General features: G+C 56.6%; 1 protein-coding gene across 5 annotated transcripts in view; it reads left to right on the top strand.

The window, feature by feature from the left end:
* Nucleotides 1-549: 549 nt before the first annotated feature.
* Nucleotides 550-12,040, top strand: part of ARHGEF10L (Rho guanine nucleotide exchange factor 10 like) — a 105,262-nt gene continuing 93,771 nt past the window's right edge. For 4 of the 5 annotated variants that reach the window (XM_035019657.1, XM_035019656.1, XM_035019655.1 and 1 more), the window contains exons 1-3: nt 567-646; nt 7,169-7,357; nt 8,136-8,169. In XM_035019657.1, the coding sequence (XP_034875548.1) occupies nt 610-646; nt 7,169-7,357; nt 8,136-8,169 (260 nt within the window). In that variant the 5' untranslated portion in view covers nt 567-609. Of the gene's footprint in view, nt 647-7,168; nt 7,358-8,135; nt 8,170-12,040 lie in introns of all 5 variants that reach the window. The other variant, XM_035019654.1, reaches the window with a different exon arrangement.

Raw genomic sequence — 12,040 nt, 5'->3', positions numbered from 1 at the left:
ACCCTGTGGGGCAGGATGGGGAGAGACAGAGAGTGAATGGTCTTCAGCGGGGCTGCAGGCGGGGCTGGTGTGAGGAGCCGGACTCCAGGGAGCTGTGGTCACTGGGGGGCCAGGACGAGGAAGTGTCCGGCCACGTCCATGATAGTTCAGGCATGATCCAGCCTCTGGAACACAGGGGCCGGAGCATGATCCTGACGTCTGGGGCTGGATTTCCCCTGCAAGCCAGATGGGAGGAACGGACTTGTCTAGTGGGCCGCACTAGGGTGCCCGGGGTCGCTGGGCACTGAGCAAAAGGAAGGTCTGTGGTGGTACGAGTTTTCTGGGAAGATGTGGTTACAGCGCTGCCGTGGCTGGTTTTCTGGGTTAATGATTTATGGTGGGGTGGGGGCTGGGCCCTTTCTGGTTCTTTCCTGTGCTCTGAGAACTGCTGGGGAAGGAGTGGGAGAGCTGGTGGGCTGGAGAGCACAGGTCTTGAGCCAATGACCCCTCTCTGCTTGTTGAAACTTTGCCCTTGAACTGCATCTAATTAGATTTCTGGCCTTTTTTTTTTTTTTTTTTTTTTACAGGTGAGCGGCTGGGACAGTGCTGGTTTGAGCTGGACCTTGTCTGATGGCTTCCTCCACCCCTCCTCCACAGGCTGCCATAGGTACCGTACCCCAGGCTTCCTATTCGTCCCTCCTCTGAACGGGCCACGGGGCTGGCGGGGGGCACTAGCTTTGGAGCAGGCTGACCCTGGGTATGAATCCTGCTCTGCTGGTGCTTAGCTCTCCTTCTCACAGAGCAGGCTCCAGACCAGGGGTGATTCTTTACCTAAGATCCCCTGGAGATTTTAAACCTTTTTTCTTTTTTTTTTTTTTAAAGATTTTTTTATTTATTCATTTGAGACACAGAGATACAGAGAGAGAGAGAGAGAGAGAGAGGGAGAGAGCATGAGCAGGGAGAGAGGCAGAGGGAGAGGGAGAAGCAGGCTCCCCGCTGAGCAGGAAGCCCGATGTGGGGCTCGATCCCAGGACGCTGGGATCATGACCTGAGCCGAAGGCAGACGCTTAACCATCTGAGCCACCCAGGCGCCCTAAACCTTTTTTCTTTTTTTAAAAGATTTTATTTATTTATTTATTTGTTTTATTATCTTATTTATTTATTTGAGAGAGAGAGTGGGCGAGAGAGAGCGCAAGCCGGGGTGGGGGGTGGGCAGAGGCAGAGGGAGAGAGAGAAGCAGACTTCCCACTGAGCAGGGAGCCCGATGCGGGGCTCGATCCCAGGACCCCGAGATCATGACCTGAGCTGAAGGCAGACGTTTAACCGACTGAGCCACCGGGGTGCCCCTGGAGATTTTAAACTTTTAAGACCACAACCCATAGACATGACGACAGGAGTGTTGTGTGCTTGGGGGTGAAGCTCATGAACTGAGGGCGGCGAGGGTTGAGGGGAAGGGCCTGGCCTGTCCACCTCTACCCGCCAGTGTGCTGAGGCTGGGTCGTCTAGTGGAGGCAGGGTCGCCAGAGTTATCGGGGAACAAAAAAGAAGATGAGGAAAGACCCACACGTATGCTGAAACATTATTTGTTGTTAATCTGAAATGGGATTTGCTGTCCGCTAGTTTCTCTGGCAGTAACCCTGGCAGTGGGGCCTCGGACACCATAGGTGGAATCCGGGCTCCCCTGCCCCAGAGGGCCTGGACACCCTTTACCCAGTGGGCCCCGCTTCCTATGTTTTGGTCATCCTCTGGGGGAGGCAGAGAGCAGAGAGTTTGTGCGTGAGGGCTTTTCACCAGCCCAGCCCTCCACTGACACTGTGCGCTTAGTGGAGCACCTTGCTGTCTCTGGGGCTCAGCTTCATCACCATAAACACGGGGACAGTAATGCAACCCTCTCGGCGCATGTTGCAAGGCTTAAATATACGGGCAGCCCTGGCGTGTGGTAATCAATCGCTCAATGAATGGGAGCTATTATTGCTGTGGGTGTTGCAGGACGGCCCCGTGTGCTCTGCTCTGAGCCCCGGGCAGAGACCAAGGAGGGGTCCCTTCCTCCTTGAGCCTTTGTGTTCTTCTCCGAAGGGTGGGGGACCCACATAGTGAAGCCACCTTCGTTCGCGGTGCACGGTGGCTTCTCAGGTCTCCTGCCTCCTGGGCTTGCTGGGGTTGGCTCTCCCAGGGCTGGGGTGTAGCCTGGAACATCAAAGCCCTGTGTGGTCAGCTCTGCTCAGGCCACCTGTCCAGATAGGTGGCAAGGGCTCAGTTCAGCTCTCAATTATCCAGGGAGGGGCCTGCTGATTTTGCCTTCTGATAAGGAGCCATGTCTGGTTGCCTGGGTCTCAGGAGCACGAGAACAGGGCTGTGGGGGACAAGGGCATCTCCTGATGCATGACTGTGGCTTGGGTCCCAGGATGCTCCTTGCTCTGTCTCCTGCTGCCGTGGGCATTTTGTTACCCTTTTTCCTATTCACCAAAAAGTAAGAACAAAATGATTTTATGATTACGTCAACTCGGTCCTGTTCAACAAACATTTGACTTACTGTTCCAGTTATATCTGATGTTGCTGGCTAGTGTCATATGGTTGAAACAGGCTCTCTGCCATTTGCTGATTGTGTGAGAGCTTCCTGTTTTCTTACCAAGTAAGATTCAAATTCCCCCAAACACCTCTTAGTGGTCCTATAGCTGCCAGCCTCCTTGCTTGTGTCTTCGGCTCACCTGGGTCACATGCTACGTATTCTCCACTTCTGCTGTGGCCGCAGCCTGGGACACCAGCCCCGCTGTGAGCCTGTCAGACCTTTACTCATCCTGCGAGGCTCTGTGCAGGGGTGGCCCCTGCCAGCGTGAACACCCGGCTGTCACTGGGCACGGCTCAGGCCCTGGGGTTCGAGCCTCATCTCTCTTGCCTGCCTCACCTGCAGTGAGCTCCTTGACACTGAGGGGCCGGGTCTTACTCCTCTCTGAACCTCCTGGCCCCGGGGCTGCTGGGAACAGTCCCCTGGATGCGGGAGTGACGGTGACCATATCCATCGACGTCCCTCCTGCACACAGCCTGTGGCCAGTTGCTCCGAGGGCCAGGCCTGTGACTGGGAAGGCCCGTGCATCTCCTTAAGCGTCTGCCTTCAGGCCTAGGGCTGCGCTCTGACATAAGCATAACAAAGATAATGGTAATGATGTTGTGGTCCTGACAATGAGCTGGACTGTTACCAGCAGCGAGCACAGGCCTCACACCAGGCACTCTACATAGGTCGGTTCATTCGGCCCTCCTGTCCGGTGTCCGGCCTCCCCACCAGCCTGAGAGCTGGTCGCTCTTCTTGTCCTTGTTGTAGGTCAGGAAGCTGCAGCCTGGGGGATACAGTGACCCCGTGTTCATCTGGTCAGCATCTAGGAGAGCTGGGGTTGGAGCCTGGTGGTCTGACTGTGACACGCTAGTCACCACGTGATACTGGCCGGGCGCACAGTGTCCCCGCTGGGACTCCGGCGGATTCAAGTGGGAGGGGCCAAGGGCACTAAGGGTCAGGGTGGGTCTATATCTGGTAGCCCAAAATAGTGGGCGGGGACTTTGTAGTCATTCATTCCAGCATTTTTAAACTTTTGTTTTACTTTATTTTTTTTAAAGATTTATTTATTTGAGAGAGAGAGAGTGCGTGCACGTGAGAGTGAGTGCGGGGGGAGGGGCAGAGGGAGAGGGAGAGAAGCAGACTCCCTGCTGAGATCACACCCTGAGCTGAAACCAAGAGTTGGATGTTTAACCAACTGAGCCACCCAGGCTCCCCAGTATTTTGAACTTTGAAAACCATAACCCACAGGGGCTCCTGGGTGGCTCAGTCGGTTAAGCATCTGCCTTTGGCTCAGGTCATGATCTCAAGGTCCTGGGATCAAGTCCCGCATCAGGCTCCCTGCTCAGTGGGGAGCCTGCTTCTCCCTCTGCCTGCCGCTCCCCCTGCTTGTGCTCTCTCTCTCTCTCTGTCAAATGGATGAATGAAATCTTTAAAAAATAAAATAAAAAAGTAAAACCACAACCCATAGGCATGAGAACAGGAATGTGTGTGTGTGTGTGTGTGTTCAGCAGACTTATTGTGTGCCTACCGTGTGCTGGGCACTATAGCAGATGCTGGGGATATAATAGTGAGCAAAACAGACTAGAATCCCTCAAGAGCTTACGTTCTAGTTAGGACACAGTAAAATGAATGAAAGCATGGAACATCACTGCTGACAAGGGCCATAGAGAAAAGTAAAGCAGGCAAGGCCATCAGGGAGTCCCAGGGTGTGTCTATGGGCAGTTTTGGTCATGGCAGCCTCATCTGGAGATGACCTGGAGTAAAGACCTGAAGGAGGTGAGAGCAGGAGAAGACACCTGGGGAAGAACATTCTGGACCCCAGGATGGAAAGTGCAAAGGTCCTGAGGCTAGAGCACATCTGGCACATTCACGGTGCAGCAGGGAGACCAGTGTGCCTGCAGTGGAGTGAGTGAGGGGAGAGTGGTAGAAGATTCTACACCCCCTGTATGTGTGTGGATATGTATATGCAAACTGAAACAGAACTGTCAAAACCATATCAAAAGTAATACCAAATGTGGCTTTATTAATATTATAATAAAATATTTAAAAATATCTCAAGTAATTCATAAATGAAACAAAATGCCACCTTGGTATCCCCTAATTGATTTTTTGACCCACCAGTGGGTTGAGGACTGTCATTTGAAAACCATTAATCCAGCTTCCAACTCAACCCCTGGATTTCCTTTATTAATTCATCATCTCGGGGCCGAGTGTCCAAGGGCTCAGCTAACTTCCCGAAGGCAACAGGGCTCAGTGAAGAACGTAGGATGGGAACAAAGACAAAACGGGTTCAGAGCCGGCTCCCCGCCTACTAGCCGTAGGACTGCGGGTGCATCATTTTGCCGCTCGAATCTCTGTGGTCTCATCATGTCCAGTGGGGGTGGTCGTGAGGCTTACACCAGGAGCTGTGTGGGGCTCATTTCAGGCTCTCAGCCCGGGTTTGTGTCTCTGACCTGGGGAAGGAGCTTCCTCCACCGGCCACATCACTGCCTGGAGGAGTTCACCCCTGCTGATGTTGGCCTAAGCTGTCCCCAAAGCCCCCAGGAGGAGAGGGGGACCCCCACCTCAGGGGACCCTGTCTGGGGAGGGGGGAAGGCTGAGCTCTGGGCTTCAGCTGCACTCTAGCAGCTGGGGAAGGGGCTTTGTGAATTTGATACATTTGCACCTGGAATGTTCTCTGTAAAATCCCAGGTCCCTGTGGGGGAGGGATTGGATTTTTCTAGTCCAAGAGACTGCTAGAATTGGGTATGCCCCTCCATCTGTCCTCTGCTGTTCCATCCAGCCGTCTGTCTACTCCATCCGCCTTCCTGCCTGCCTACTCATCCTTCCACCTCTGAGCACCTGTTGGGGCTGAGTCCACAGACACGGGCTAGGCAGTCCTGTCTTCAAGGATTCTGGCTGGGAGGGGCCGCACTTACAACAGGTGTTCTTGTGTAATGCGTACCCACACCAGGCACTCGGCCAAGGGCTACACCTACCCTGGCAGCTCCCAGGTAGGGGTGATTTTGTCCCCCAGGGGACATTGAGCAATGTCTGGAGACATTTGTGGTTGTCACAACTGGAGGGTAGTACCTGCTTCTAACGGGTAGAGGCCAGGGATGCTTCCGTACATCCTGCAGGGCCCCCACCACGAAGACCCTGGGGCCCCAGAGTCAACAGTGGCAGGGCCGGGAAACCCTGACCTACTTCCCAGTTCACATTCACCTCGGCCTTGTGGGGTGGGTGCTGTTTTTATTCTCCAGTTTATGGAGGGAGAAACCAAGTTTCCAAGAGGTGGAGAGACTTGCTCAGAACCACACAGTGGGTAGGGGGCCCAGATGGGACCAAAGCGCATGCTCTACATCCTGTGGCGTGAGCTACAGCAGGACTGGAGGGGTGGTCAGCTTTGCAAACTTTTTTTTTAAAGACTTTATTTATTTATTCGAGAGAAAGAGAGAGAGTGCACGAGCATGAGTGAACATGAGCGGGGAGGAGTGGGGAGGAGCCAGGAGGAGCCGGGAGGAGGGGCAGGGGGAGAGGAGAGGAGGGGCAGGGGGACAAGCAGACTCTCTGTTGAGCAGGGCTCAATCCCAGGACCCCGGGATCATGACCTGAGCCAGAGGCAGACACTTAACTGACTGAGCCACCCAGGCGCCCCAGCTTTGCAGACTTTTAAAACCAGCCCACATTGTCCTTTGGTTTTGGAGAGAGTTGGCACGAAGTAGGGGAATGGCATAGTGAACCCCTGAGGTTCTGTCCAGCTCCAGGCTCGAGGAAGGAAGTCCTCCGGGGAAGAAGACGGGGGACCTCAACTTGGTGAAGTGGGTGTAGAGGTGAGAGCCCGTTAAACTCTTTAGGGCAGAGAATCCAGTCCTTTTCTTACTTAACAGAAGTTGCTGAGTTTCTACCGCGGGCCAGGCCATGACCCGTCCCCTTAAAGGGGACAGTAGAAAGGACTCTTAGGCATCTGAGATCGTCCGGGGAAGACAAACCAGCACAAAACACATCTTTGCAGGTTATACAGGGATGGAGGTAGAAAACAAGGGGCTGAGACAGAGGGGGGCCATCGTGGGGGCGGGGCTCTGCTTCACTTGAGCTTTGATGGATGGCAGGAGGGCATGTCCGTGAAGGGGATCTGGGGGAGCAGGCTCCTCGTCCTGCCCCAGCAGGTCTGCACTCTGGTCCCTGTAAGCTGGTTTCCTTCGGGCTCCAGACACCCAGGCAGCTGCACTTTATGTGGCTGTGCCGTGTGCAGGACAAGCGTGTGTGGGAAAGGCACACGGGCACATGCACAGGGAGCGACACACGGAGGTGTGTGCCCACACGCACATGCCCAGATGCAGTTAAAAGCCCCCTTGCTAACAAAATGGGGAAATCGGAAACAACATGATAGATGTACGTTCAAGCGCAGCTGTGCGCCCGTTCACCGTTTAGGCTTTGCTCCCTCCTCTCTGTCCACTGCTCACCTGCTTACAGCCCTCACCAACCACGGGTCACCTCTTGAGCACAGGGAGGCCAGCTGGCCCGGGCAGGGGTCTACTCGAGGCCCTGGGAACTGCCCTCGTGCCCTCTCTCAGGCCCGCAGAAGCTCCCCCGCTGTAGCCATCTTCCTTGACCAAGCCCCAGACCCAGCGGCTGTTAACTCCTCCTCCCTTCCAGGAGATCAGCTGGTTCTGGGAGGCCCCGGCCCCTCCCCCGAGGCGGAGGACGACCCTGGAGAGGCTTTTGAGTTTGAGGACAGTGATGATGACAAGGACACCAGCGCTGGCCTGGGTGTCCCAGGCGTGGCTGCAGAGAAGGACATCGATGACGCCCCACTGATCCACTTGGACTCCGCCCCCATCACTGGTAAGGTGTTTTTGGGAGCCTTGGGTCCTCCCATTTCCGGGCCTCTGGGGCTACAGAGAGCCGAGAAGCCTGGTGGAAGCTCTAGGCTCCCAGGGATGCCTCCCAGCTCCTCCACGATCCCCAGAAGCAGGAAGGGAAAAACCATTGAGAAGTTGCATTCCATGGCTTCCCTTGGGAACTGGAGATTCCAAGCATTCCTGCAGCATCTGGTGCACTTTGACACATTGGTCATGGAAGTGGTTGGCCCCTAGTTGGGCTTTGGACACAGTTGCTGCCCGGGGCTTGTGTCTCCGAAGCCCCTCTTTCCCAGCAGCTTCTCCCAGGGAGTCACACCAGCAGAGAAGCCACCTCCCAGAGGTCCCGGTGGCCCTAGGGTTGGGAGTGCCCTGATAAGGCGGTGTTAAATGGCAGCTTCTGGCCTCTTGTATTGTGTCATCTGGGAGAGACTGGGGACCGGCCTAGCAGGAACTTCCTGCAGGCCTGGGGACAAGGGGCTCCTTGAGGAGCTGGGGGTGGGGGGCAGGCCCAAAGCAGGCAGGGCAGCTGGTTCTGGTCGGATTTGGGATGTGGGAGTGGAGGTGGTATAAGTAGGCTAGGTAGGGGAGCTTAATGACAGTGCCGTGGCGGGGGCAAGGGAGGCAGGACCCCAGCAGGCACCCAGGTTGGCCCAGGCCCCGTCTCTGGCACCCCAGGGAGGCGGGGAAGGGGGCGGGGATGGACTGAGTCCATAGGGACCAGCCTCAGGCCTGACAGGCTCTCCTCTGCTCTCTTCCCACAGACCCAGACTCAGCAGCCTCCCCACCCCAGACACAGTAAGTGAGCCTTGTTCCTTTGCTTTGGTGGTTGGAGAAAGAGGAGACACTGGGCAGGAGGTATGGGGGAGGGTGGTGCTGTGCCCAGGACCGCTCGGACTTTGGCTGGGGATCCATCAGCCGTTCCCCTCTGTGGCCTCCCAAGCAGCTCGGGGGTGAGCTGCACATCTGGGGCTTGGGGGCCATAAAAGCAGAGGCCTCTTGGGGTTTGCTCACCGCTGCTTGCTGCCTGGCTTTGGGGACCTGGGTGCTTAGAGAGTCCTCCTCTAGGGGAATCCTTAGTGGTGGATCTAGGCCCTGGGGTCCTGGCTTTAAATACTGGCCACTCTGGCAGGGGGAGGGGTCTTCCTTTGTCTCTTGGTGTGCAGAGCCAGGGGACCTGATTCTCAAGCGGGTGTCACCCAGCTGGAGAGCTCAGAGATGCAGCTTCCCTCCCTGGGCCCCTGGAGCCAAGACAGATCTGGATTCAAGGGCAGGAGTCCCTGTATTTGCCATCCGGAGTGGGTGGGCCCTGGGAGGGTTTCTGCAGGGCCAGAGGTAGGGATCGGCCTCTCTTCCCTGGTTGGGGACCTGAAATGAATCAGCGGCCCTGCACCTCTGCAGGGGAGTTCTCATCTCCCAGGGGTTAGAGCCCTCCAGGGTGGGCCAGGAAGGAAGGTAGCCAGAAATTCAGTCTAGTGGGGGATGCAGACACAGGAGAATGGCCCAGAGAAGAATGCTCAGGGAACTGGGACACCGATGGGAGGGGGCCCAGGCGGAGAGCTCAGGGAGAGGGGAGGCTCGGGGAGGAGCGGTTACTGGAAGAAGCTACTGGCAGAAGCAGGGGGCTGGGAAGGGGAGTGGGCCGTGAGCAAGCGCACCACAAGCCTCGAGGCCACCCTCCTGGAGAACCCCATTGCCCACTCAGGGTCAGGATCTCGGCAGCCTGGCCTGTCCCTGCCCAGCTTCTCCCTGTAATTCCTGGAGGCCAGACTGGGTGTCTGGCTGGGGCTGGTGCAGTGCTGAGGTGGTGACTGGTGGCCCAGAGAGCTAGGGCCGTATACCATGTTGTTATCATCAGCCCGCTGGTCAAGTAGCTCAGAGAGTGTTTCCAGGAGAGGGGCCCAGCCTCTGCCTTGAACCCACTGCCCACTTACCTGTCCTCAGGCTCGCCCTGGGGCAGCCCCAGCCCCCTCAAACACCATCTCTTGGCAGCACCAGGGAGTGAGCTCTGGAGGTTCAAATCCCCACTTAGCTGGGTGGCTTTGGGCTGCCTGGGAACCTCTCTGAGCCCCAGTTTCCCTGTTTGTACGATGGAAGTAATACCATCTAGAGCATCCTGTGAATTAGGAGATGCTGGTCAAAGGATGTACCAGATATGCTCCCTGTCCTGTCCCGGCTGGGTGTTTCCAGTGATGGGGCGGGAGGGACGGAGACTGTGTGCTCAGAGCCTCCGCCTCTCGGGCTAGGCCTGCGTTGCCGGGTGGGTCTCACCAACATCTGGCTTGAATAAATGTCACTTTTGAGTTCCCTAACTGGGCCAACACTGGATCCTGGCAGGGGTCCTCAGGGGCCTCCCGGCCTGCCCTTAGTTTCACAGATGCAGAGATTGGGAGCAGGACTTGTCCAAGGCCACACTGTGAGATGCTGGCAGCCTTGGACTCCTCATCCAGTGCTCTCTGTGTGCTCCCAGCTGCACCCTCCTTTTTAGATCTCTGTTTACTTCAGTTCCAGCGCCTTCCCTGGGTGGTGATTTTCCACTCTGGAATCCTCGGGGAGAACAATCCATTCAGATCACCATCCTTCTCCTTGTTATCCAAGAGAAAGGGGAAAAAAATTGCTTTCCTTTTTTTTCTTTTTTTTTCGACTTTCCTAAAGGTAGTCACTAAGCAAACACTGCTTTGAAAAAGCAAACACCCAGTGGAGGACATTTCACCAAATCTCCCTGCATTTCCTCCATGGCCCCTGCCCAGAGGTTTGGAAATGGCCCTGGGCTTTGCCTGGCTGCCTACCTGGCCTCTGGGGACTCTTGACGACAGAGTTAGAATAACTGCCCAGGGGCGCCTGGGTGGCTCAGATGGTTGAGCGTCTGCCTTCAGCTCAGGTCGTGATCCCGGGGTCCTGGGATCGAGTCCCGCATCGGGCTCCCTGCTTCTTGGGAGCCTGCTTCTCTCTCTCTCTCTCTCTGTCTCTCATGAATAAATAAATAGAATCTTTAAAAAAAAAAAAAAAAAAAAAGAATAACTGCCCAGATCCTGGCAGAGCTGCAGCCCCCGGGTGACCTCACCCCCCTCAAGGTACTCACCCCCAGCTAGGTAGGGAAGCAGGGCCAGTCCTCATCCCACGTCCCCGCTGGTGAGCCGCCAGGCAGGAGCGTGGTGTGGAAGTGAGGGCTGGAGTCTGGGTCCTGGGACACCTGGGCATTTGGGCTCTGAGCCACATGGAGCTGGTTTCAAGTCTTTCTCTGCGTTAGCTGTGCCTCTTTGAGCAAGTGGCTTCCCGTCCCGAGCCTCACTTCTGATCAGTGACATGCGGCTAGTCAGTCTCCTTTCTTGCAGGCTTCTGCACCTGGGGGCTGGGTGTTTGACCACAGCACTGCCCTCCAGGGATGTGCTGGGGACTCCAGGTCCGGACCCAGAACCTCAGACTTTGGCTCATGGTGGGGGGGGGGTGGTGGTGGTGTGGCCGGCTGCATATGGACGATCTGACTGTGTGTGTGTTTACTGGTGTGAGCATTTTGCCTGCTAAGAGATTTACCTTTGCCTCCTAGTTCTTAGGAGAGTAGTTTGTAAACAGTAGGTTCCGGAGATCCCACCTGGGGAGCCAAGCAGAGTGTCCACAGCATGTGATTCTGGGCGAGGCCCCTTCCCATAAAATGGGAGCAGAGTAAAAACAGCCCCCTCCCCTCTGGGGGAAGGATGTGAAGGTGTGTCCCCCCCAACCCCCTCGCACAGGCCTGGGACGTGGGTGTTTAGGGTGGGGGAGTGGGGTCTTACGTTTGCTGCTGGGTCCTCACGGCTTCGCACACTGCCCCCGGGGGGAGTACTGAAGGCATCGTGTTGCATGAATGACGGGCACAGGAGGCAACTTTCAGTGTCTCCATGAAGAGGAGGAGAAGGAGGAACAGTGTGGAAATGGGGTCTCGGAACCTGGGCTCTGAGTCTGGCTCCTACAGGGGCCGGGACGGAGGCCGGTGGGAGGCAGGCTCCGAGTGGCCGGGTGGCCTGTCCCACCAAAGCTAAGTGCGCCACGCATATGATCTCCTCTCCCAGCACCGCAGCCCTAGGAGATGGGGTGATTGGTCTTGCCCACTTTTTCGAAGAGGACCCGAGGCTGGAATTGAAGTGGCTCAGCCGAGAATTTGTGGGGCTGGAGCGTGGCCCGTGGGCCCCCACAGCCGTCGGCTGGAACCTGTGGGGTTGGCCGTGCCTGGTGGACTTGGAAGCGCATGCGCTCAAGCACCCTGTGCTCTCCCTGGGGGCGTCTGGCTGAAGAAGCCGCCCAGAGCACCAGTGGTTGCTGGAACAAGGGCGTGTGGGGCGCTGGCTTCCTGTGTTTTCCCTGGACTCAGGCCCGCACCTCTTCCCTCTGAGGGCACCGGCCCCCTCTGGAGTTGTTTGCTTTTCCTGCCCGGTTTTGCTGCCATCCCCACGGGGCCCCCTGCAGCCTTAGTATTTCCTGCTGGGTCGGGCTTCTGGCTCCTGTCTGGGCCGCAGGGATTCTTACTGGCTTCCGGGAGGTACCTGTCCTGCCCCATCCTGGGTATCCAGACAAGATGGACTGGTCAGAGTCTCTTACTTGGGCCTGGATTCTGGGGAAGCGGTTGGGCAGCTGGATTCCTGGAAGTGCCGAGAAGCCCCATCCTCCCCGGACACGTCAGGCACTGGGAGCG

The sequence above is a fragment of the Mirounga leonina genome, unplaced genomic scaffold, assembly GCF_011800145.1.
Source record: "Mirounga leonina isolate KUSES-001 unplaced genomic scaffold, KU_Mleo_1.0 Mir_173, whole genome shotgun sequence".
NCBI lineage: Eukaryota > Metazoa > Chordata > Mammalia > Carnivora > Phocidae > Mirounga > Mirounga leonina.
The sequence above is the reverse complement of the archived record's forward strand: the minus strand, read 5'-3'. Positions and strand labels throughout refer to the sequence as shown.